The 24,008-nt window shown below is 39.3% G+C and overlaps 1 protein-coding gene across 1 annotated transcript in view; it reads right to left on the reverse strand.

Moving 5' to 3' along the window:
- Positions 1–5,703: 5,703 nt before the first annotated feature.
- TM2D1 (TM2 domain containing 1) overlaps positions 5,704–24,008 on the reverse strand; it is a 46,642-nt gene continuing 28,337 nt past the window's right edge. The window contains exons 6-7 of the mRNA XM_058538170.1: positions 7,747–7,876; positions 5,704–6,032 (exon numbers count right to left, since the gene is read on the reverse strand). Of these exons, the coding sequence (XP_058394153.1) occupies positions 7,766–7,876 (111 nt within the window). The 3' untranslated portion in view covers positions 5,704–6,032; positions 7,747–7,765. The remainder of the gene's footprint in view (positions 6,033–7,746; positions 7,877–24,008) is intronic.

A 24,008-nucleotide genomic window follows, 5' to 3' on the forward strand; every position in this document is an offset into this window, starting at 1 on the left:
TTCTATGTCTGGCTCTATAAGCCTTTTTAAAAAATTCTTGAGGTCACACTGGTTTATAACATTATATAAATTTCAGGTGTCCATCATTATATTTTGATTTCTATGTAGACTACATCATGTTCACCACCCAGAGACTAATTACCATCCATCACCACACACATCCTCCTCCCTCCTCTCTTCCCCTCTGGTAACCACCAATCTATTCTCTGTATCTATGCGTTTGTTTGTCGTTGTTTTTATCTTCTGCTTACGAGAGAAATCATATGGTATTTGGCTTTCTCCATCTGAATTGTTTCGCTTAGCATAACACCTTCAAGGTCCGTCCATGTTACCACAAATGGCAAGACTTCATCTTCTTTATGGCTGAGGAGCATTCCATTGTGTATACATATACTGCATCTTCTTTATCCATGCATCCATTGATGGGCAGTTAGGTTGTTTCCATGTCTTGGCTATTGGGAATAATGCTGCAATAAACACGGGGGTGCATATACCTTTTTGAGTTAGTGTTTTCGTGTTCTTTGGATAAATACCCAGAAGTGGAATTGCCGGATTATATGGTATTTCTATTTTTGATTTTTTGAGGAATCTCCGTACTGTTTTCCATAGTGGCTGCACAAGTTTACATTCCCACCAGCAGTGTATGAGGGTTCCCTTTTCTCCATAGCCTCTTTCAACACTTGTTATTTCTTGTCTTGTTAATTATAGCCATTCTGATGGGCATGAGGTGATAGCTCATTGTGATTTTCATTTTCATTTTGCTAATAATTAGTGATGTTGAATATCTTTTCATGTGTCTGTTGGCCATCTGTATATCTTCTTTGGAAAAATGTCTGTTCAGATCCTCTGCCCATTTTTTAATTGGGTTGTCTTTTTGTTGTTGAGTTGTATGAGTTCTTTATATTTTTTGGATGTTAACCCCTTATCAGATAGGTGATTTGTGAATCTCTTCTCCAAATTGGTAGGCTGTCTTTTCTTTTTGTTGATGGTTTCTTTTGCCATGCAGAAGCTTTTTAGCTTGTTGTAGTCCCATTTGTTTATTTTTGTAAAAGGAACTTTTGAGTCCACTGGTATTTTGTTCAAGGTATGACCACAGTATAGCCCAAGTATGAGGAACTCCTTGCAAATTCCAGATGGACCTCACCAACGCCTAATGTCATCATTTCATTCCTTTAAAGTATGTTCAATAAATGGTGACTATTACCTATGTCATCTTAATCTCTCAACATTACCTGATTGATATTATTATCCCTATTTATATGAAGACAGAGGGGCTCAGAACTGTTACATACACAGTCACAGAACAGGTGACAAAGACAGGATACAAACTCAGGGCTGATTCCAAAGTCTGTGCTTTTCCCATCAAACTGTGCTGCGTGGATGTCAAACCTTTGGTATCATGTGTTAGATCTGCCTTTTTCTCTTCAATGTATCTACCCTTTGAATTCAGAATCACAGTCAGAAATCAGGGTAAGTGTATCTTGAGGAGGAAGGAGGAGGGGAAGAAGAGAACAAGATTTTCTTGGGTTCTTTGTTCTAATTTACACATGCTATTATGTATTGTGTCAAACACACGCATGCCAATAATGCATGTTTATTGTGTAAAAATTAGAAAATTCAAATAAGACAAAAGAAAAACTAACATATAAAAATCACATGCAATTCCCTCACCTACCGATGTCTCTAGCAAGACTAAGCAAAGCGTGATGGTGTGGTCCTACCTAACATCTCTCCTCTTGTCTATATAAACACAATCAGGCTTTTGGTCCAGAAAGTGATGCATATGTTAGATGAGGCAGCAGCAGAAAAATTTTCGGGTTTTTGACAATAATCACTGCTCTATCATAGTCTCATTTTGAAAGTCACAAAACATTTTGGCATTTGCGTGATGTAAATTTGAGAATACTGAATAAGCTTTTTTTTTTTTTTAACCAGGAAACTCCCTGTTAAGCAAAAAGGCTCAGTATAGGCAGATAATTCCATCTTTACTGAAAACATTAAACAACATATTAAGAAAAATCTCTTGTTAAGCAATCATTAGTGGTGTATTTCTTAGAATTAGATAGATGTAACCATCATACTGCAGGCAGGATAGCAATTACTGGACCTGGGTTTAAATCCTGGCTTCAGCACTTATGTCATGACCTTGGGTAAGTCATTCAGTCTTTGTGGGACTCAATTTACTTATCTGTAAAGTGGGGATAATGATACTGACTCTTTAGGAGGACTCTACAGAAATGCTGTGAGGATTAAATCATTTAAAGTATGTAATGAGCTTAGCATAACATCTTACACATGGAGAGCAGTAAAAGGAACTTTTAAAATCTTCAAGGCAGATCTAACACATGATACCAAAGGTTTGACATCCACGCTAAAATTTTAAGACTTTAAGCCTTAATATTTTTTGTAAATATTCTTTCTTCAAATACCTTTTCTAGGAAAGTCAATAACATTCTTTCTCCATCAGACAATGACTTAGCAAGAGCACTGCTACATTTACTAAGAATTAAGATATTAGCTCTATTGTAAAAGAAATAGGAATGAGTAACTTTTATCATGCTGATTAAGTCAACTACAAATGCATATTCCAGGGCTCAGTTGGGTTCTCAGTGTTGTTCAGAATTCTTTTATTCATTCCTAATTAGTAACTTTTCTCATTTTCCAAATTTACCCACCTCCCTTTCCCTCTCAGCAGGGGAGAATCAAGACCACCATGAAGGAGCTTCCCACTTACTCCTTAAAGCTCTTCTCCCCTCTTATCTTGAAGCTTTCTGGAAGGAGTTAGATAATCCAGTCAACTATTTGGCATCCTGAGCCCAGTGACAGAGTTGCTGTCATCCCCATCCTCATCACCAGCACCTTTCTCCAGCAGCTCTCCTGCGTGAATGGTTGCTCCTCTTCTGCAGCCCCAGGGCCGCGAGGAGCAGCCTCTGCAGTGAAATGCAGTGGTCTGATCAGAGCAGGGGTCAGTCGTGCAGGCCCCTGCAGTGTCTTATCTACAGTCCATCTGCACCACCACGACTGAGAGTCGACTGCGGTTTTGTTTGAAGTTGGGTTTGGGGCTGACTTCATTCTTTCTCCATTACCCTGGTGAACTGGGACTGTAGGAATGTATCAAAAACTTTAATAAATGATTCCTTTTTGACTAAGAATGATAATTCTGGAGGAAAAAATCAGAAACGTACATTGTTCGTTCATTGAAATAACTTAAATACCAAACAACAAGGAATTGCACAAAAAAATTATGATATAGACATGGAATATTCTGCAGCCATTAAAAATAATTTTGTAGAAGAATATTTATTGAAATAGAAAAATCTTTACAATGTAAAGAAGCAGGCTATGAAACAGTATGGATAATATATTTTTGTGAAGAAAAATGTACCTACATGCTTGGAAGAACTACGGGAAGGACATATACAAAAACATTTACATTGTTATCTTTGGGCTGTGGAATGAGGTTTTTTTCTTTGCACTTTTTGGTGCTTTCCCAAAATTTCTGCATTAAGCTTGTATTAATTCTGTAAATAGTAAAAAGCAAAACAGATGCTGATTCAATGAGAGAAAGGAAGGGGGAAGGTGCCAGAACTCAGGGGAATATCTACATTTCACGTGTCTGAATGAGAAAGAGGAACCAACATCTTAGACTTGTACGTACTTTTTAAGAACTCATGTTTCATCTTGCCAGCTTCTTGCTGTTAGATCTATTTTAGTTTCCTCGCTGTCTACGAGTATTATAATACTTAACCTTAAGCATCTAGGTTAAAATAAGGGAAAAAGATAAATATTTTGCAAAACAAAACATACTTCCAAAGTAATGTTTTCTGTAGTCCTGGCGGTCCCATGAACAGATGCTGGCGTAGACATAGCAGAATCTTTGAAGTCTTAACGAGGTCCTTTAGTTTAATATAATGTAGGTACGAAATCTTTCCGGGTACAGAGGTACTTCTGGAAATTGTATTAATCCTTTCAGGCTACAGTACCATTTGTAAATGTCTCCATGGAAACACTAACTCCTGTGGGACTGAAGGAATCATTCCATCCCAGCCTCGAGCGGTCAGGAGTCCCCCAGGGTGACTGGGTTCATCCACCCCAGAGCCCTGGCCCCTGCTCTGAAAGCAGGCTCACCCTAGACGACACCCACACAGGGTATTCACACACGTGTCCTCGCACACACCACCACCACGCAGCCGTGATGAAACAGTGCTCCACGGAAGCAAAAAACCGCATTCACATTAAAAAAAATAATAATAATCATTAATAAAACACAGAAAACCATTTGTTAAAGAATTACGTAGTTTAGGCAACAGGGAATTAGGCAAACTGGAAACACTGATGTCTCTTGTGAAAACTTAGGAAGTTATAATGAAAATAAAGTCTCAAGGTTTACGAGTATTTGTGAAGGGACTTCATTTCTGGATTCCACCAACAACTCTTTCGGAACGCAGCCTATTTAAACAAAGACTGAGAAGCACCTGCTTTGAAACAGACTTCCCAACAGGCCAAGTTAATAACTGTAACAATTACGTGAGAATCAAGATTACTTTTCAAGATTTGACTGCAGGCATTTTTATATCACTGAATTTACATAACTGTAGAAACTTTAAGACTCAAAATCTGGGCTTAGGTGATCCTGAAGTAAAATTCAAAGCACTGTCTGCAACCTAAAGGAACCAGGAAATACTAGAAAATTAAAATACTAGAAAATTAAATTAAAATACTAGAAAATTAAAGTTAAGCTGGGCATCCACCAGCTTAACTGCAGCCAGAAATATTATCACTGTGACAAAGTGGACTTGAGAGAACACAAGCTCTGCAGGGCAGGGACGCTGTGTTTGTCCCCCTCTGTATCCCAAGCATGGGGTACAAAACACTGCCTCCCACGTGGTCGACGCTCAGTATTTTCATGAATGAAAGAATTAAGGACACCACTCCCGGTGTATATTAGGAGTCAATCCAAATTCACTTCCTATATCAATACTTAATAATCTCCCACCAACTGGAGAAGCTGTGACTGAATGACTAACATTATGAAGCCAACTGTACTATTCTGTACACTTTTGAGTAAAATGGTTTTTACTTTTGTGGAGCCCAGACCCCAGTAATTTTGAAGTTGGTACACCTGTTACTAAAGAGGACGACAGTGTTACGGGGACATAACATGTCGTGTATTTCCAACTTCTTGACACCCTTCTACACGCGGTGAGAAGAACCAGTGCTCTTGGACAAGCGCGGCTCCCTTCAGACTCCGTGCATCACTGAAGGCACCGCTGCCGGGCTCTGCTGGCGGTGCTAACAGATGGCAGACATTAATCGTCTGTTCGGTGTTCCCACCTTGTCCAGACAGCTTCAGCTGTAACTGCACTGAGCTAGATGAGTCAGCATCTGGCCTTCCAGGAGCCAGTGTATCACTCCCAAAGAAAAAAGGAAGGTGCTCACACTCCAGAGGCCTGAATCCATGCCAGAGGCATCCACATTGCCTCCAGGTTTCAGACTCCTGAGGATCTTGAGCTCCCCGGACACCAAGGCAAAGGCAGATCTGAAAGCCGCAGAAAAACAGGTAGGTTGTCACACACAAGCCTGCAGCCCCAGGCAATATAAATGTATTTGTTCACACCATGGATTAACTGCTTCAAGGATCAAAATGCAGGAGACAGCCACATTCAACATTTAAGGTCTTCTCAATAATAAAGCACTGAAAAATGTGAGTAAGTCATACTTTTATTTTTCAGAAGCATAAATGACAAGTGGCAACTGTCTTTGGAAAAGACATTAAAGAATACGGAGGTAATAAGCTGTCTATCTCATAGAGACAGTAGCCTAAGAGAGACTCCACTATCATACAGATCTCAAGAAAGTCCTATTAAATAAATCTCAGAATAACATGCTTTTAACTAAAACAACAGAAGAAGAACATCAACAATGACAAAAAATTATATAGAATCCATAAAGTGGTACGTGAAGAAGGAAAAAGGAAAATCCGGAAATCCACATACTGAGAGTTCTCTATTAAAATCAAGGAGGCCCAAATCCTAAAACAGAAAAAAGAAATACGTTAAAATACAGTATTTTAAGAGTCCAATGAGGTTATTGGTCCAATGTGGAGGCACATATTAGTGGCTCGTTTACTCAAGACACTTTTTCCTACTCTCGGAGCACTTCTCTACGTACTGTAGAGAGCTCATATGAATGACAGTGCAGAGAGCTGCCTTCTCAACGGGCCCTTCAGTGTTAATTTCAAATTTGAGTCTGGAATTCCAATTAAATGTTTATATAATAGGCTACAGAGAATGGAATTGCTTTTTAAATTGCATTTGCTTAATTTTTACACATTATGGTTTAAAAACAATCTATATACTTTTGAAAGAGACACAACAATTTAGAGTATGAAAATAAGGTTATGTGAAACTACACAACCTTTCTCATAAAGTAGGATAACAATTTCCAAAAAGAAGATGCTGAGTACAGAATGATACAGTTGGTGGGGATGGGAGGGCTGGAGAACCACCAGTGGAATGCACAGAAGACGTAGTCGACACTCAGTTTTGCACTGATCAGTTGTGTGTCTCAGTCCAACTTCTTTAGGTCTCAATTTGTTCCCTGGTAAGAAGAGGCAGATGGATCTCCAAGCTTCATTTCCATTTCAAACCCAAAGACTTATAGTTTACAAGACAAGATTTGAAAACCTTTTTGGACGATCAGTTGAATAAATTCCTCAGATCTTGACAGGGTCTGCCACTGTTCAACTCTCAAGACAGTAACTGTAAAGCATATCTCACAATTTTACTGTGAGAAAAGAAAAAATCTACCTTAAGGACAAAATTATCCTTCATATCCTATTTATACACTACAACATACAAAATAAACGTCTATTCCCTTCCTGGCCTCTAGAAGCACTCTCTGAGTCAGAATCAACTGAAAACCCTAGAACTACGGCTGTGGCCCAAACAGCTAGCCTGTCTTTCTCTCTGACAGTGAACTACCACCTAAGAAGTACCCTGGACTCCACGTTATACAGGACTTCTCCACTGCAGAGAATGATTCTACCAGGGAATTGTTTTCCTGACAATCTACCAAAATCCTGAGAACAATCTAGCATTATTGGGAGATTATTTACTAGAATAGACTAATGTTCTGTCATGGAAATAAAAACCTTATGGTAGCAGAATAGAGAGCTGAACCAGGAAGACTGATAGTGTCTCTGACTTCTCCAGGTGTATTACCTATTGAAGCTGAGGCCAATTAATAACTCTCATGGGCAGAGCCAAACTTTGGGTTAGAATAAATACTTATAGTAGTTCAGGTTTGGGACTCTATCAACTTTCAGGTTTAGGGAAGGAGAAGAAAGAGGTTTAAGGGTCATATTGACCCAGGAGAGATGGATAGCAGAAAAGATGTGCTGAATGGAACTATCTACAACACGCACTTCCATGAGAACCATCATATAATACTGTGGAACATCTTTTTGCTTTGAAGTGATTTTTTTCTTGTGAATTTTGTCCTTTAACCATATTCACTGCAAAGAGAGAGAGTCTGAACTGAAAACTGCAGGAGCAATGAGCATACATAAAAATGGTTTACAGAAGATGAGAGACGTTCTAGGCATATGTACACCTGTTTTCTCGATAAGCCAAATGACAGGTTTACAACACTAGACGATCTCTTAAATTTCCTGTGGTTCTCAAATTCTCATAATTTTATACAGATAATATACTATAGTTAAGATTACACATACATATCACTTACCGTTTCTTTTAGAAAACATTTATGGATATAACTGCGTTTTTCTAAATGTCTCATTAGTAATACTCAGTCTTGTAAGTCTGGTTCCATAATAATCTATAATGTAACTACTTCCATCTGAAGGTCCAACAATCTAGAAGAGAAAATTTTCAAAATTACTCATTTTACAAAAGATATTTTCACAATACTTTGAGTTTACTTTTCTCAGTTGTTAATAAAATTATTTCAGTAGCACCAAAAACACAGCTCAAACTAACTCAAGCAAAAAAAAGTAATTTAGTGGCTCAGGTAGCTGAAAGGATACTGGGGAAGCTCACAGGGTCAGCAGAGCTGCAGGAAGCCAGGCCTCGGGACTGAAAGGCCGGGCCCTGTGCGGCCCTTGGTGCAGCCTCCCTGCCTCCTTGCTGAGCTCTGCTTGCCTCACTCCGCAGAGAGGTGCTCCCAGGGGGCTGCCAACAGCTCCAGATGCACAGCCTCGAAGCTCAGCAGCTCCCAAAAGAAAGAAAATAAAACGTCCTTCCTCAGTGTTTGTATACCAACTCCAGGGAAGGACTTGGACTGCTCTGCTTGGTTTTCATGCCTATTGCTGGACAAATTACTGCATCCAAGGGAATAGGATGATATGACGGCCAGGCCAGGCTCCCCGTGGGAGATGAGCGAGTATGACTACCAGTCCTACCAGAACCACATGGAATGGAAAAAGAGGAGAGAGACAGAAAAAAAACAATACATGCTCATTACAATCCTCTTGTCCACTTAATCACATTTGTGACAATCCAGTTAACAGAACTTCTACAAGATATCCTTTAAGGTAGCAGTCTTCACCCTGTAGCCTTAGGGCTACACAAAGACTTACCCAGATGTATGTGAGCCCAGAGAGTGCTAAGAGAATCAATTCTGGGATCTTAACTCCCATAAATACTCTTTGTAAAGCTGACCCACCTGATACCACTACAGTGGAGGCATCATGCTAGTCCCCCTCCCGCCTCCCCTTCACTGTGGTCTTTCTCAGCTTGACAGCATACAGCACACCTCCCATCGAAGCGCACCCAAGTCTTATGATGGCACGCTGCCGTGAGGATAAAGACCTCTGATGTGCCAAAGGGATCATTCAAAATACTAGAGATCAGGACGTCTCCTTTAATTGAGTCCTATGCTTTGCCACATCTTGTTCAAAAGATGCATTTCTGATAAAATTTTACATATTTTTGCTTAAAAATAATTTGCTAAAATTTGTAACATGTTTATGCTGTTTTGATCAATTGTATATCATTATTTAATAATTATAACGACAACTCAATCCAGAAGGCACAGAAAATTTAAAAATCTTTTAATGTTAATAAATAAGATGATCAGTAGATTTTCAAGCATAAAAATATATTACATTAGGATAAAATTCTGTGGGAGAATGGGAATAGAAATAAAAATTCAAGGAGAAAAAGAAACAACCTAAAAATTATTAGTGAACCCTAATGAATTATTAGGGTTCATTCATGTCCTTTTAAAGTGAATGATATTTAACATTCTATGGTATTTATATTCTGTTGGATACATTTAAAAATTGATGTAACAGTTTTATTTAAATATATCAATATTTGCAAACTAGAAATTATATCCTTTCCAACTATCTAAACTTACGATGGAAAACTTAAATGTCAACTTAAAAAAGTGTGGAGGGCAGGGATTTTTTTAAAAATTCCTTTAGGGATTATACAATCTGAGTTTGAAGAACACTGCTGTAGAGCAGTCTTTGTTTTTAAAATGAATTTGGTTTCTGTTTTTTTTTTGTGTGTGTGAGGAAGATTAGCCCTGAGCTAACATCTGTTGCCAATCCTCCTCTTTTTGCTGAGGAAGATTGGCCCTGGGCTAACATCCGTGCCCATTTTCCTTGACTGTATATGGGACACCGCCACAGAATGGCTTGACAAGCGGTGCATCGGTGCGCACCCGGTATCCAAACCTTCAAACCCTGGGCCGTCAAAGCAGAGCGCGCACACTTAACTGCTATGCCACCGGGCCGGCCCATGAATTTGGTTTTAAAAACTATTTAATAAAGACTTGATTCCTGAGACATTCCAGGCACTGTACTGGGCACTACACACATCACAAGGAGTAAGACGCAAGCTCTGCCAGCAGGGAGCTACTCTAGCTGACCGTGAATGTTAACGTTCAAATAACACTTACATGCTAGATAGCATGCCAGATGTTCTCATGCATGTTGACTTACTTTCTAAAGATTAAATTGATTTGGCTTGTTGACATTTATGAATGTTATTTATGATTTTAAGTAAAAATTAAAACCTTTTCAGTGGCCAAGGTCACAGAGGAAACTGCTGTGAGCATGAAGCCAAGAAAAAGAGAATGGGTGACTAGAAGTTACAACATGTTTTGAGACTGTAGGAGGGAAACAAAGAAAAAGTAAAGCCTGGCCAGTAGAAATAGGTTAAATCTTATGGTAAAAAACTGCCTAATAAAATGTGCACAGATTGGAAATGGGCCTTCTGTCCTATTACCGTTTTCTTCCTACGCCGTCTCCCTTGACAATCTCACTTATTCCTGTTGAAAAAAAGTATTCAGAAGTTGGAAACAAGGAAAATATACGACTGAGGGACCTTTTATTTTTTTAATTATTATTTTTTTAATAATGTTATTTATTTATTTATTTTTCCCCAAAGCCCCAGTAGATAGTTGTATGTCATAGTTGCACATCCTTCTAGTTGCCGTATGTGGGACGCGGCCTCAGCATGGCCGGAGAAGCAGTGCGTGGTGTGCGCCCAGGATCCGAACCTGGGCTGCCAGCAGTAGAGCGCACACACTTAACCGTTAAGCCACGGGGCCGGCCCCTAAGGGACCTTTTAATATCATGCTTTTCTGTTTTTTTTTTTTTTTTTGTGAGGAAGATCAGCCCTGAGCTAACATCTATGCCAATCTTCCTCTTTTTGCTGAGGAAGACCGGCCCTGAGCTAACATCTATTGCCAATCCTCCTCCTTTTTTTTTCCCTTTTCTCCCCAAAGCCCCAGTAGATAGTTGTATGTCATAGTTGCACATCCTTCTAGTTGCTGTATGTAGGACACCGCCTCAGCATGGCCAGACAAGCGGTGTGTCGGTGCACGCCCGGGATCCAAACCCGGGCCGCCAGTAGCGGAGCGTGTGCACTTAACCGCTAAGCCACGGGACCCACCCCAATATCATGCTTTTCTAATAAGCCCACCTGAGGCTCAGGTGACTCTCAAGGAAATGTAACTAACTAAAAACTGATTAGGGCCCAGATGTTTTACAATCTTGTCAAGTTAGCAGCTAACGTGTAGAAAAACGATAAGGTGGGGCCAGCCTGGTGGCGCAAGCGGTTAAGTGTGCGCGCTCTGCTGCGGTGGCCCGGCGTTGGCCGGTTTGGATCGGGGTGCGCACCCACGCACTGCTTGGCAAGTCATGCTGTGGCGGCGTCCCATATAAAGTGGAGGAAGATGGGCACGGATGTTAGCCCAGGGCCAGTCTTCCTCAGCAAAAAAAGAGGAGGACTGGCAGATGTTAGCACAAGGCTGATCTCCTCGCAAAAAAAAAAAAAAAAAGGAAAACGATAAGGTGTTTTTGTGTTCTGTTTTATTTCCTGTCCTGTAGATAAGGTAGCCCCAAAGCTTAGTTTTATTACCTGGTAATACATGATCCAGTTTTGCGTCTAATCTAGCAATCTTATTACAGCGTTTCTCTCCCCTCAAACTATGTAATGCTGGCTCCTCCACAACCAGCTCTATCATGCTAACTCCAAACATCTTTCCAAAGACTGGTTCAGCCTGGGCGTGGAATGGAATTCTGGCTAATCGCTATGAGACTATCCACTGGGGGCTTATCTGCCTTAAGAAGACATGTGTGAGAGGAAACAGGTCTTTTCCTGCCTCTGGAAGTAACTATATAAGGAAGTGATGCTAACCAAAGGGACTGAAGATGGCAAGAGAAAGAAGGAAGGAGGGAAGAAACAAGGGAGGGAGGGGGAGGGAGGATGGATTCCGGTCCTTCATTACGCCCTCTGGCTCTAAAGTAACAAATTTCAGAACTACCTTATCTCTAGACACATTATTAAAGCCAATTTAAATGGAGGTTTCTGTTACGGGCTTGTCTTCAATGCCTCCTACACACACTGCCAGATCACCAGAGCACAGCACTCCTTGCTATCCTCTGCTAGAAGAATTTGCAGAGCTGCCCCCAAAACAACCAAATTAAGTCAGTGCAGTAAAGCACTGGACTGAAGAGAAAGCTGTCAACATGCGGCTGTAGGATTAATCCTCTCTGGATAATCCATAAAACAGGAATAGAAGAAGCTGATGTACATGGTACCTTTCAAGTTCTATATCTTACATGACCATGACATTTAAATGTAAACACCTCTATAAGGTATCGTCAATATACTTTTCCATGAACTATCCCATCAAAGAAGAAATTGTTCTCCCTCTTTAACTTGTAAGAAAACTATCAGCTGCAAAGATTTCAATTACTCAAATCCCTATTTCTTCATCAAAAATAAAAATTAAACCTGTTTTTAAGCATCTTATATACACTTATGTACATGTGCCAATTATAAATTCATTATGAGTATATTATTGTATTGTTGATTATAAAATTACAAATCTTTAAAAATATCCCCTACTGGGAAACTTTTTACTCAGTTAAATATGCCTATGTTCATTTGTTCATTAACAACAGAGTATGAAACCTAAAATGATGAGTTTATTTCTCTGCTAAGAAATAGCCTGAAGCCGCATTCTACAGCGTGAAGTATTTCCATTCACTAAGCTGGGGCAGATTTCTGAAATCTATGAGGAGAAGGAAAAACTTCACTCCAATTAATGGACGAAGAGGTTGCTACAGGTCTTCATCTTACAAGAGGGGAAACAGGAGGGCCACTACACTCTGGGAAGCTATTTTGTACAATGGATGTCAACGTCCCTTGTGTGAGAAGCCCTAAACCCACAAGAAAGCAACTTCATATCCCTCTATATTATTTCCTGTGACTACTGTAACAAATCACCACAAGTTTAGTGGATTAAAACAATGGAAATTTACTCTCTCACAGTTCTGGAGCCCAGAAGTCGAAAATGCAGGTATTGGCACAGCCGAAGCCCTACAGAGTCTCTAGAGGAAAATCAGCTCTAAGCCTCTTCTAGCTTCTGGTGTAATCAGCACTCGGTGGCTTCTGTGGCTTGTGGCCACAGCACTCCAATCTCTGCCTTTGTCTTCACCCGCCATCTTTTCCGGGTGTCTGTGTCTTTTCCTCTTCTGTCTCCTGTGAGGACACTTTTCATTGGATTTAGGGCCCACCCAGATAATCCAGGATGATCTCTTCATATTAATATCCTTAACTTAATCACATTTGCAAAAACCCTTTTTCCAAATAAGGTAATATTCATAGGTTCCAGGGATTTGTCATGGGGATCTTCGGTTCTACCACACCCTCCTTCTACAGAGATGGTTGGTGATGGTTTGGAGGAACTGGGTGGAATTTAATTTCTTCTTTCATGCCATTTCTGATCATTTTCCCCAAGAAATTTTATTTGCAACTTAAATGCAAAAAATCTTGAATTGGATAGTGACGTCAGTGTCATGGCGGAGTGAGCTTTCCCATAAACTCTTCCCCCATAAGATACAACAAAAGGAACAGTCACAGACCAACAACGGAATCCCAGACAGTGAAAAGCTAGAGCGGAGGGATCCACACTGCCACACACCTGAGAGTGGAACGTGCTGGGCCCCGGAGGAAGTGGGGAGAGGTAAGGAGAACTCCTCTCCCTCCCCATCAGATCAGTGATCCTGGTCCGCGAGGCTCCCAGAGAGGCGGGAGGGGCGGCCCTCTGCGGGGAAACCGTAGCTCTTCGGGCTCTCTCAGCCAGTGGGAAACTCCCACACAGAGGACTCAGAATTGCTACAGGGTACCATCAACCTCTGAGCGCCCCAGAGAGCAAATAACGAGGGGCGAACAAGAAGTCCCCCACGCCAGGGACCCAGCCAGCAAAAGAGAGAGCGCCGGCCCCCCCACAAACCGGACCCTGCAGCTCAGCCGACCAGACCAGACCAAGGGACCGTGGATTGCAGCGAACAGCCGGGAGAGAGCGCAGGGGGCTCAGATTACACAGCCCTTTACCCCCACACAGTGGCAGCGGGTGGAAATTGCAACCAGAGATTTCCAGGATGAGGAAAAACAAAGCCAACACAGGAACCACAATGCAAAGATACATGAAAACACCAGACCAGAAGGAAAATGACAAGCACCCAGAAACCAACCCTAAAGACACAGAAATCCATAACCTAAATGGCAGAGATTTCAAAATAGCTATCATAAAAACACTCAATGAAATACGAGACAACACAGACAAACAATTCAATGAGATTAGGAGTTTCTTCACAAAAGAGATTGAAATCATAAAGAAAAACCAATCAGTGCTGATGGAGATGAAGAACACAATGGAGGAGATAAAGGAGAATCTGGAATCTCTAAAGAACAGAGCTGACAATATGGAGGAAAGCATTAGCATTATAGAGGACAGGAATACAGATATGCTCCAGATGGAAGAGGAGAGAGAACTAAGACTAAAAAGAAATGAAGAAAGTCTCCAAGAAATATCTGACTCTATTAGGAAATGTAACATAAGAATTATAGGTATTCCTGAGGGAAAAGAGAGGGAAAGAGGAACAGACAGCCTATTCAAGGAAATAATAGCTGAGAACTTCCCAAATCTGAGGAAGGAGCAGGAAATACCAGTAAGCAAAGCCAACAGGTCACCTAAACATGTCAACAGGCAAAGGCCCTCTCCACGACACCTAGTGGTAAGGCTGGCCAGAGTCAATGACAAAGAAACAATATTAAGGCCAGCTAGACAAAAACAAAAAATAACGTACAAAGGAACTCCCATCAGGCTCTCAGTGGATTTCTCAACAGAAACTTTACAGGCTAGGAGAGACTGGAATGATATATTCAAAATACTGAAAGACAAAAACTTTCAGCCAAGAATACTCTATCCAGCAAAAATATCCTTCAAATATGATGGAGAAAGAGTAACTCTCCCAGATAAACAAAAGCTAAGGGAGTTCACGGGCATGAGACCCCCCACTACAAGAAATACTCAAGAAGGCCCTCAGGCCTGAAAAAAAGAAGAGAAAGGGAATACAAAGCTTGGAGCAAGGAGAAAAATAGGTAGAAAACTCAGAAAAAGAACAGATCTTTACCGGAATAGATTAGCAACCACTTAAATACCAAAATCAAAGATCAAAGCAAGGAATTCACCAAAAATAAATTTAACCTCATCACTGTAAACACACAGCCACAACACAAGATAGAATAAGGTATAACAAGAATGACTTAGAAGGGGAAGAGGAAAGTGACTGAATTGACTTAGTATAAGGAAATAGGAGGCCATCAGATAATAGACTATCTCATACACAAGATTTCTTACACAAACCTCAAGGTAATCACTAAAAAAATGATCAAAACAAAATCACATATGATAAACAAAGAGAAAACTAGAAGAGTCATAAGACAGAACAACCAAACTGAATTGGCAATCTGAAACAAATGGGACAAGAAACAAAGGAAACACAAAAGGACCAGAAAATAAGTGACAAAACAGCAACATTAAGCCCTCATATATCAATAATTACCCTAAATGTAAATGGATTGAACTCTCCAATCAAAAGATACAGAATGGCAGGATGGATTAAAAAGCAGGACCCAACAATATGCCGCCTCCAGGAAACACATCTCAGCTCTAAAGACAAGCACAGACTCAGAGTGAAAGGACGGAAGAAAATACTCCAAGCTAATGGCAAACAAAAGAAAGCAGATGTTGCCATACTCATATCAGACAAAGTAGACTTCAAGATAAAACAGGTGAAGAAAGACAAAGAAGGGAAATATATAATGATAAAAGGGACACTCCACCAAGAAGACATATCACTTTTAAATATATATGCACCCAACATAGGAGCACCAATGTACATAAAGCAACTATTAACAAACCTAAAAGGAGACATTAACAACAACACAATAATAGTAGAGGATCTTAATACCCCACTTACATCAATGGATAGATCATCCAGACAAAAAGTCAATAAAGAAATAGTAGACTTAAATGAAAAACTGGACAAGATGGACCTAGTAGACATATACAGAGCACTCCATCCAAACACAGCTGACTACACATTCTTCTCAAGCACACATGGAACATTCTCTAGGATAGACCATATGTTGGGAAACAAAGCAAGCCTCAATAAATTTAAGAAGATTGAAATCATAACAAGCGTCTTTTCAGACCATAATGCTATAAAACTGGAAATGAACCATGAAAAAAAAACTGGGAAAGTGACAAAAATGTAGAGATTAAATAACATGCTACTGAACAACCAATGGATCACTGATGAAATTAAAGGAGAAATCAAAAACTATCTGGAAACAAACGAAAATGAAAATATGCCATACCAAACCATACGGGATGCAGCAAAAGCAGTCCTGAGAGGGAAACTCATAGCGATAGAAGCCCACCTTAACAAACAAGAAAAAACCCAAATAAGCAACCTTAAATTACACCTAACAGAACTATAAAAGGAAGAACAAACAAAGCCCAAAATCAGCAGAAGGAGAGAAATAATAAAAATCAGAGCAGAAATAAATGAAATTGAGACCAAAAAAAACAGTAGAAAGGATTAATGAAACAAAGAGTTGGTTCTTTGAGAAGATAAACAAAATCAACAAACCCTTAGCCAGGCTTACTAAGAAAAAAAGAGAAAAGGCTCAAGTAAATAAAATTAGAAATGAAACAGGAGAAACTACAATGGATACCACAGAAATACAGAGGATTATAAGAGAATACTATGAGAAATTATATGCCAACAAATTGGACAATCTAGAAGAAATGGATAAACTCTTAGACTCATACAACCTCCCAAAACCGAACCAAGAAGAAATGGAGAATCTGAATAGACCAATCACAAGTAAAGAGATTGAAATAGTAATCAAAAACCTCCCAAAAAATAAAAGTCCAGGACCAGATGCATTCTCCGGTGAATTTTACCAAACATTCAAGGAAGATTTAATACCCATCCTTCTCAAACTATTCCAAAAAATAGAGGAAGATGGAACATTTCCTAAATCATTCTAGGAGGCCAACATCACCCTGATACCAAAGCCAGACAAAGACAATACAAAGAAAGAAAATTACAGGCCAATATCGCTGATGAACATTGAGGCAAAAATACTCAACAAAATTTTGGCAAACCAAATACAGCAATACATTAAAAAGATCATACACCATGATCAAGTGGGATTTATACCAGGGAGGCAGGGATGGTTCAACATCTGCAAATCAATCAATATGATACATCACATCAACAAAACAAAGAATAAAAACCACATGGTCATCTCAATAGACGCAGAGAAGGCATTTGACAAGATACAACATCCATTTATGATAAAAACTCTCAACAAAATGGGAAGAGAAGGAAAGTACCTCAACATAATAAAGGCTATTTATGACAAACCCACAGCCAACATCATACTCAACGGGGAAAGACTGAAAGCCATTCCTCGGAGAACAGGAATGAGGCAGGGTTGCTCACTCTCACCACTCCTGTTCAACATAGTACTAGAGGTTTTGGCTAGAGCAATTAGGCAAGAAAAAGGAATAAAAGGAATTCAAATAGGTAACGAAGAAGTGAAACTCTCACTATTTGCAGATGACATGATTTTATATATAGAAAACCCTAAAGAATCCATTGGAAAACTATTAGAAATAATCAACAACTACAGCAAAGTTGCAGGGTACAAAATTAATCTACAAAAATCAGTTGCATTTCTGTATGCTAATAATGAACCAACAGAAAGAGAGCTCAAAAAGATAATACCATTTACAATTTCATCAAAAAGAATAAAATATCTAGGAATAAATCTTACCAAGGAGGTGAATGACCTATACAATGAGAACTACAAGACATTATTGAAAGAAATCAATGATGACATAAAGAAATGGAAAGATATCCCATGCACGTGGATTGGAAGAATAAACATAGTTAAAATGTCTATATTACCTAAAGCAATCTACAGATTCAATGCAATCCCAATCAGAATCCCAATGACATTCTTCACGGAAATAGAAAAAAGAATACTAAAATTTATATGGGGCAACAAAAGACCCCGAATAGCTAAAGCAATCCTAAGAAAAAAGAACAAAGCAGGAGGCATCACAATCCCTGACTTCAAAACATACTACAAAGCAACAATAATCAAAACAGCATGGTACTGGTACAAAAACAGACACACAGATCAATGGAACAGAACTGAAAGCCCAGAAATAAAACCACACATCTACGGACAGCTAATTTTCGACAAAGGTACTAAGAACGTGCAATGGAGAAAGGAAAGTCTCTTCAATAAATGGTGTTGGGAAAACTGGACAGCCACATGCAAAAGAATGAAAGTGGACCATCTGCTACTGCCATTCACAAAAACTAACTCAAAATGGATCAAAGATCTGAAGGTGAGACCTGAAACTATAAAACTCATAGAAGAAAATATAGGCAACACACTATTTGACATTGGTCATAAAGGAATCTTTTCGGATGACATGCCTACCCAGACTAGGGAAACTAAAGAAAAAATAAACAAGTGGGACTTTATCAGATTAAAGAGCTTCTACAAGACAAACGAAACCAGAATCAAGATGAACAGACAACCCACCAGCTGGGAGTGAATATTTGCAAAACATACATCTGATAAGGGGTTGATCTCCATAATATATAAAGAACTCACACAACTGAACAACAAAAAAACAAACAATCCAATCAAAAAATGGGCAGAGAGGGCCGGCTCCGTGGCTTAGCGGTTAAGTGCGCACGCTCTGATGCTGGCGGCCTGGGGTTCGGATCCCGGGCATGCTCCAAGGCACCACTTCTCCGTCCAACGCGAGGCCGAGTCCCAGGTACAGCAACTAGAAGGATGTGAACCTATGACATACAACTATCTACTGGGGCTTTGGGGGGAAAAAAATGAATAAATAAAATCTTTAAAAAAAAAAAATGGGCAGAGGAAATGAACAGACACTTCTCCAAAGAAGATATACAGATGGCCAATAGGCACATGAAAAGATGTTCAACATCATTAATCAGGGAAACGCAAATGAAAACAACACTAAGATATCACCTCACACCCATTAGAATGGCTATAATCACCAAGACAAAAAACAACAAATGTTGGAGAGGATGTGGAGAAACAGGAACCCTCATATACAGCTGGTAGGAATGCAAACTGGTGCAGCCTCTATGGAAAACGGTATGGAGATTCCTCAAAGAATTAAAAATAGAGATGCCCTATGATCCAGCCATCCAACTACTGGGAATCTATCCAACGAACCTGAAATCAACAATCCAAAGAGGCTTATGCACCCCTATGTTCACTGCAGCATTATTTACCATAACCAAGAAGTGGAAGCAACCTAAGTGTCCCTTGACTGATGATTGGATCAAGAAGATGTGGTATATATATACAATGGAATACTACTCAGCCATAAAAAAAGACAAAATCATCCCATTTGCAACAACATGGATGGGCCTGGAGGGTATTATATTAAGTGAAGTAAGCCAGAAGGAGAAAGACAAACACTGTATGATCTCACTCATGTGTGGAATATAAACCAACACATGGACAGAGAAAACTGTATTGTGGTTACCAGGGGCTATGGGGGTGGGGGTGAGGGGTGGGCACAAGGGGTGAAGGGAGACATATATATGGTGATGGACAAACAAAAATGTACAACCTAAAATTTCACAATGTTAAAAACTATTAAAACATCAATTAAATAAAAAAAAGACAGAGAAAAAAAAACCTTGAATTGTTTACTTAAAGGAGTAGACTCTTCTATAGGTGCAAAGTCTATAGCAAGAAGAGTAAATATGGAAACTTTAGAAATATATATTAAAGTCAAGAATATTAAGAAGTGGTCACCAAATTTCCTGTTGTTTTTCTATTCTTTATCTTTGATTTCCACTCTAATTCTCTACAACCTCCACATACCCACCCACCCATGGGCACCCACACAAATAATGGTCATATACTGAATTCGGTATACGACTTGGATTATCTTAAAAAACACATGATGCTGGGGCTGGCCTGGTGGCGCAAGCCGTTAAGTGCGCGCACTCCGCTGCAGAAGCCCAGAGTTCGCCAGTTCGGATCCTGGGGGCGCACTGATGCACCGCTTGTCAGGCCATGCTGTGGTGGCATCCCATATAGAGTGGAGGAAGATGGGCATGGATGTTAGCCCAGAGCCAGTCCTCCTCAGCAAAAAGAGGAGGACTGGCAGATGTTAGCTCAGGGCTGATCTTCCTCACATACAAAAAAAACAAAACAAAAAAACATGATGTTCTTTGAATAAATATGTATTTTTAATTTATTTGAATAAGATTGTTGAAGATCTTTATTGAGTTTTAGACTATTTTCACAGTGCACTATGACTGTAAGACACTTCCACGTAGCTGTGTGCACACACAGGTAAGTGCTTGTAACTGCTGTCTGTGTCACAGAGGATGCATCCATCCCCCTATCAGTGTGCACATCGAGGCTGATGCCAACTTCCTGACACCAGAGACATCTCTGTACATGTCCCCTTGTGGGCAGGAGCATGAGTCTTCTGGGGTAAATGCCCAGAAATATCTCTCTATTTACATATGAGTTATTTGGGTGATTCTGTGCATCACCTGTTAGTTTACTGTGCTCATTTAACTGCTAGACTCCCTATCATTTTCTTCTTGATTTGCAGAAATTATTTGTATATTCCACATATCAATTCCTGTTGCTAGCATCCTTTTACTCAGTCTATTAACTGTTAACTTAATCTGTGGTAGCCTTTCTAAAACAGAATTTCTCAATTTTAATGTAATCAAATTCATTTTTTTTTCTTTATGGTTTATGTTTGGGGGATCCTGTTTAAGAAGGCTTAATACAGCTAAGGTCATGAAGATATTCTCTTCAATTAGCTTTATATATAAATCTTCTCCTTGGTATATACCCAAAAGAATTAAACAAGGACTTCAACAGATTCTTGTACACAAATATTCATAGCAGCATTATTCACAATAGCCAAAACGTAGAAACAACCCAAGTGCCCATCAACAGATGCAGAGGTGAACAAAATGTGGTCTATACATAAAATAGAATATTACTCAGCCATAAAAAGGAATGAAGCTCTGATACACGCCACAATACCAATGAACCTTGAAAATACAGGAAGTAAAATAAGCCAGACATAAAAGGACAAATACTGTATGATTCCTCTTATAGGAAATATCTAGATAGAGATAGAAAGTAGATTAGAGGTTACTAAAGACTGGGGGGAGGCGGGAACGGGGAGTTACTGCTTAATGGGCACAGAGTTTCTGTTTGGGGTGATGAAAAAGTTTTGGAAATAGTGGTGATGGTTGCACAACATTCTGAATGTAATTAATACTACTGAACTATATATCGAAAAAGGTTTAAAATGGCAAATTTTAGGGGCCGGCCCAGTGGCGTAGCGGTTAAGTGCTCGCACGCCGCTTCATCGGCCAGAGGGTTCGTGGGTTCAGATCCCTGGCGCGCACCGACAAGCCGCTTGTCAAGCCATGCTGTGGCGGTGTCCCATATAAAAAGGTAGAGGAAGATGGACACAGATGTTAGCCCAGGGCCAATGTTCCTCGGCAAAAAAAGAGGAGGACTGGCATTGGATGTTAGCTCAGGGCTGATCTTCCTCACACACACACAAAAAATTAAAAATAAATAAATAAATAAAATGGCAAATTTTATATATATATTTTACCACACAAAAAAGAGCTTTACTTTATTTGAACTTTATTGATGTTACAGTTTTGTGTGTAATTTATAAACTTCTGATTTTGCTAGTAGAAAATATATTTTTGTTTGTATATATTTAAGAAGCATTCTAATAAAAGTAAATTAATTAAAAGAAAAAAAATGTGGTTACCAACAAGTACTTTAACACCTAAACTTGAGCAACAGATATGATCCCTCATTTAAGGGCTTTGCAGTGTCCTTGAAGTCATACTGCTTAGGTAACTCAAATATTTTATCAATTTTAAATTTAAAATGTTGAATGAATTAAGGAGTGAAAAGAAAGAAATGAGAACACTTTATGCAACTCTATCAATGAGGCTTTTTCCTGTATAACCCGCTTCTGAGTTTCTCCAAATAAAGAATGCAAATATTAGCACTGGCAGATCAAATCACCTCCTAAAGACCTATTAACCTGGTGAAAACATGAAATGACTCAGCTGTCTGCAATTAGAGGATAATGATGCAACCTGTGTCCAACCCAATTCCCCCAAAGAAGTAAATTTGTATTCTCTTAGAAGTCAAATTCCATTTTTGTGCCCATAGCTGACTTCTGTGTGTGTGGTTAATTTTCAGATGAGGCCACTAAACCCATCTGATTAGTCACATTTCAGTTAAGCCTCAAAATTCCTACACAGTGCCGGAGTCATGCCTCCAGAACCCCCGACTCCAGCTGATTTGAAGACTGGTTAGTATTAATGCTAAAGGAACAAGAGAAACATCATTCCTCAAGGAATGAGTAAGATTCACCATTATATCTCCTGAGGAAAACACAGCTTTGAGATTAGTCTCAGAAGCAGTTTAAGATACTCTCAGTTTTTTGAACATTCCTTTCATTCACTAAATAAAAATCTGCCCCCAGGATACGTGAACTAAGTGAAATCCACGTAATTAAGGTCACATGACAGGGCAGAGGCTACACAAATTATCAGTCTCTTCAGTTTTCCAGTTTATTTCCCCAACAAATCACACCAGTGTTAAATAAATAAAGCAGAGAGCTATTTGAAAGACCCGATGTCTATAAAATATCCACTGGTTTTATACATTGCTGTCCCACCTCTAGGGAACTATCAAGGACTCCGACCAACCCCCCCAGGACTGGTAACAGATTTAGGGCAATCACAGGTTTAGTCCTCTTGTCATCAACAGCGTGGATGTCATGGGCAGGGGTGGGGGCTATGTCTCTGACAAAACAAACTGGCTCACACAGAAGTGAACCCTGAACGAGAGCCTTATTTATGCTCTAAAGTGAAAACAGGAGGCTTTTAAAAGTTTTAGTAAAATTCAAAGAATTTAAACAAGATTAAATCAAGATAACTCATTTTTATTTTAAACCTGCAGTTCCCAAGGAAAGATTTTATTTCTGATAAGTGAAATCTTATTATCAGACCACTCTTGGAATAGATTGTAAATTCCTTTACGGCAAGGACCCCAACTTATTATACTTAATTGGTGCTCACTAAACCCATTTTCATTGATGGCATAAAACCTACTATTTACAGTTTGTCATACCAAATTTTATTTTTATTCAATACCTCTCAAGTGACACTATGAAATTTAGAACTTTAAGGTCCCCAAGAAAAGCAATCACTTTTTAGAAATGACCATTTTTAGCTTCTCATGTTCCCTGTAATTGGCACAAAGCCACAGTTTTCACAAAGTTTACTGCATTCAGTTCAAATCAGCAAAAATTTCTGAAGGCATACTCTATGTTTAGCATACTACTAGTGCTACAGGGAATTAATAAAAGTCTTTTTTTCCTCAAGAAATTTATGCGTGAAAAGTCAAACCTGGTGTGTAAAAGTTAAAAAACAATATAAAAGCAGTATATAATCCTATATACTTTTATATAATTTTAGCAGTGCTAAAATGAGTTATACATATTAAATGCCAAACTAATGAGATATTTTATAAATCTGATAAATTTATTTACAAAATTCATAAATGTATTAGAAATTATGCTGCTTTTGTGAACTTCTGCTGCTTATATAATTATTAGTCCTTTAAGGATATCTACTCTGTGATGTTAACAGGAATGAAAATGAAAGTAATTTCTTCCATGATGCACAGAACTTTTTAAAACTGTCACAAAGAACCCCAACATACTTCCTTCTAACAACTTGCTACATTCCAACTCACATCCCATTTTCCCTCTATCTGTCTTCCTATTTCTGATTTAGGGTTGTCTTGTCTCCACTTAACAGAAGAAATTTTCTTTTCTTTTTGTTTGGTGGAATACACATCAGTAGTTTTGGTATAATTAAAAATGTCATGGGCCAGCCTGTGGCTTAGAGGTTAAGTGCGTGCGCTCCGCTCCTGGCGGCCCAGGTTCGGATCCCGGGCGCGCACCGACGAACCGCTTCTCCGGCCACGCTGAGGCCGCGTCCCACATACAGCAACTAGAAG

Source organism: Diceros bicornis, chromosome 4 (genome assembly GCF_020826845.1).
Source record: "Diceros bicornis minor isolate mBicDic1 chromosome 4, mDicBic1.mat.cur, whole genome shotgun sequence".
In the NCBI taxonomy this organism is placed as follows: Eukaryota; Metazoa; Chordata; class Mammalia; order Perissodactyla; family Rhinocerotidae; genus Diceros; species Diceros bicornis.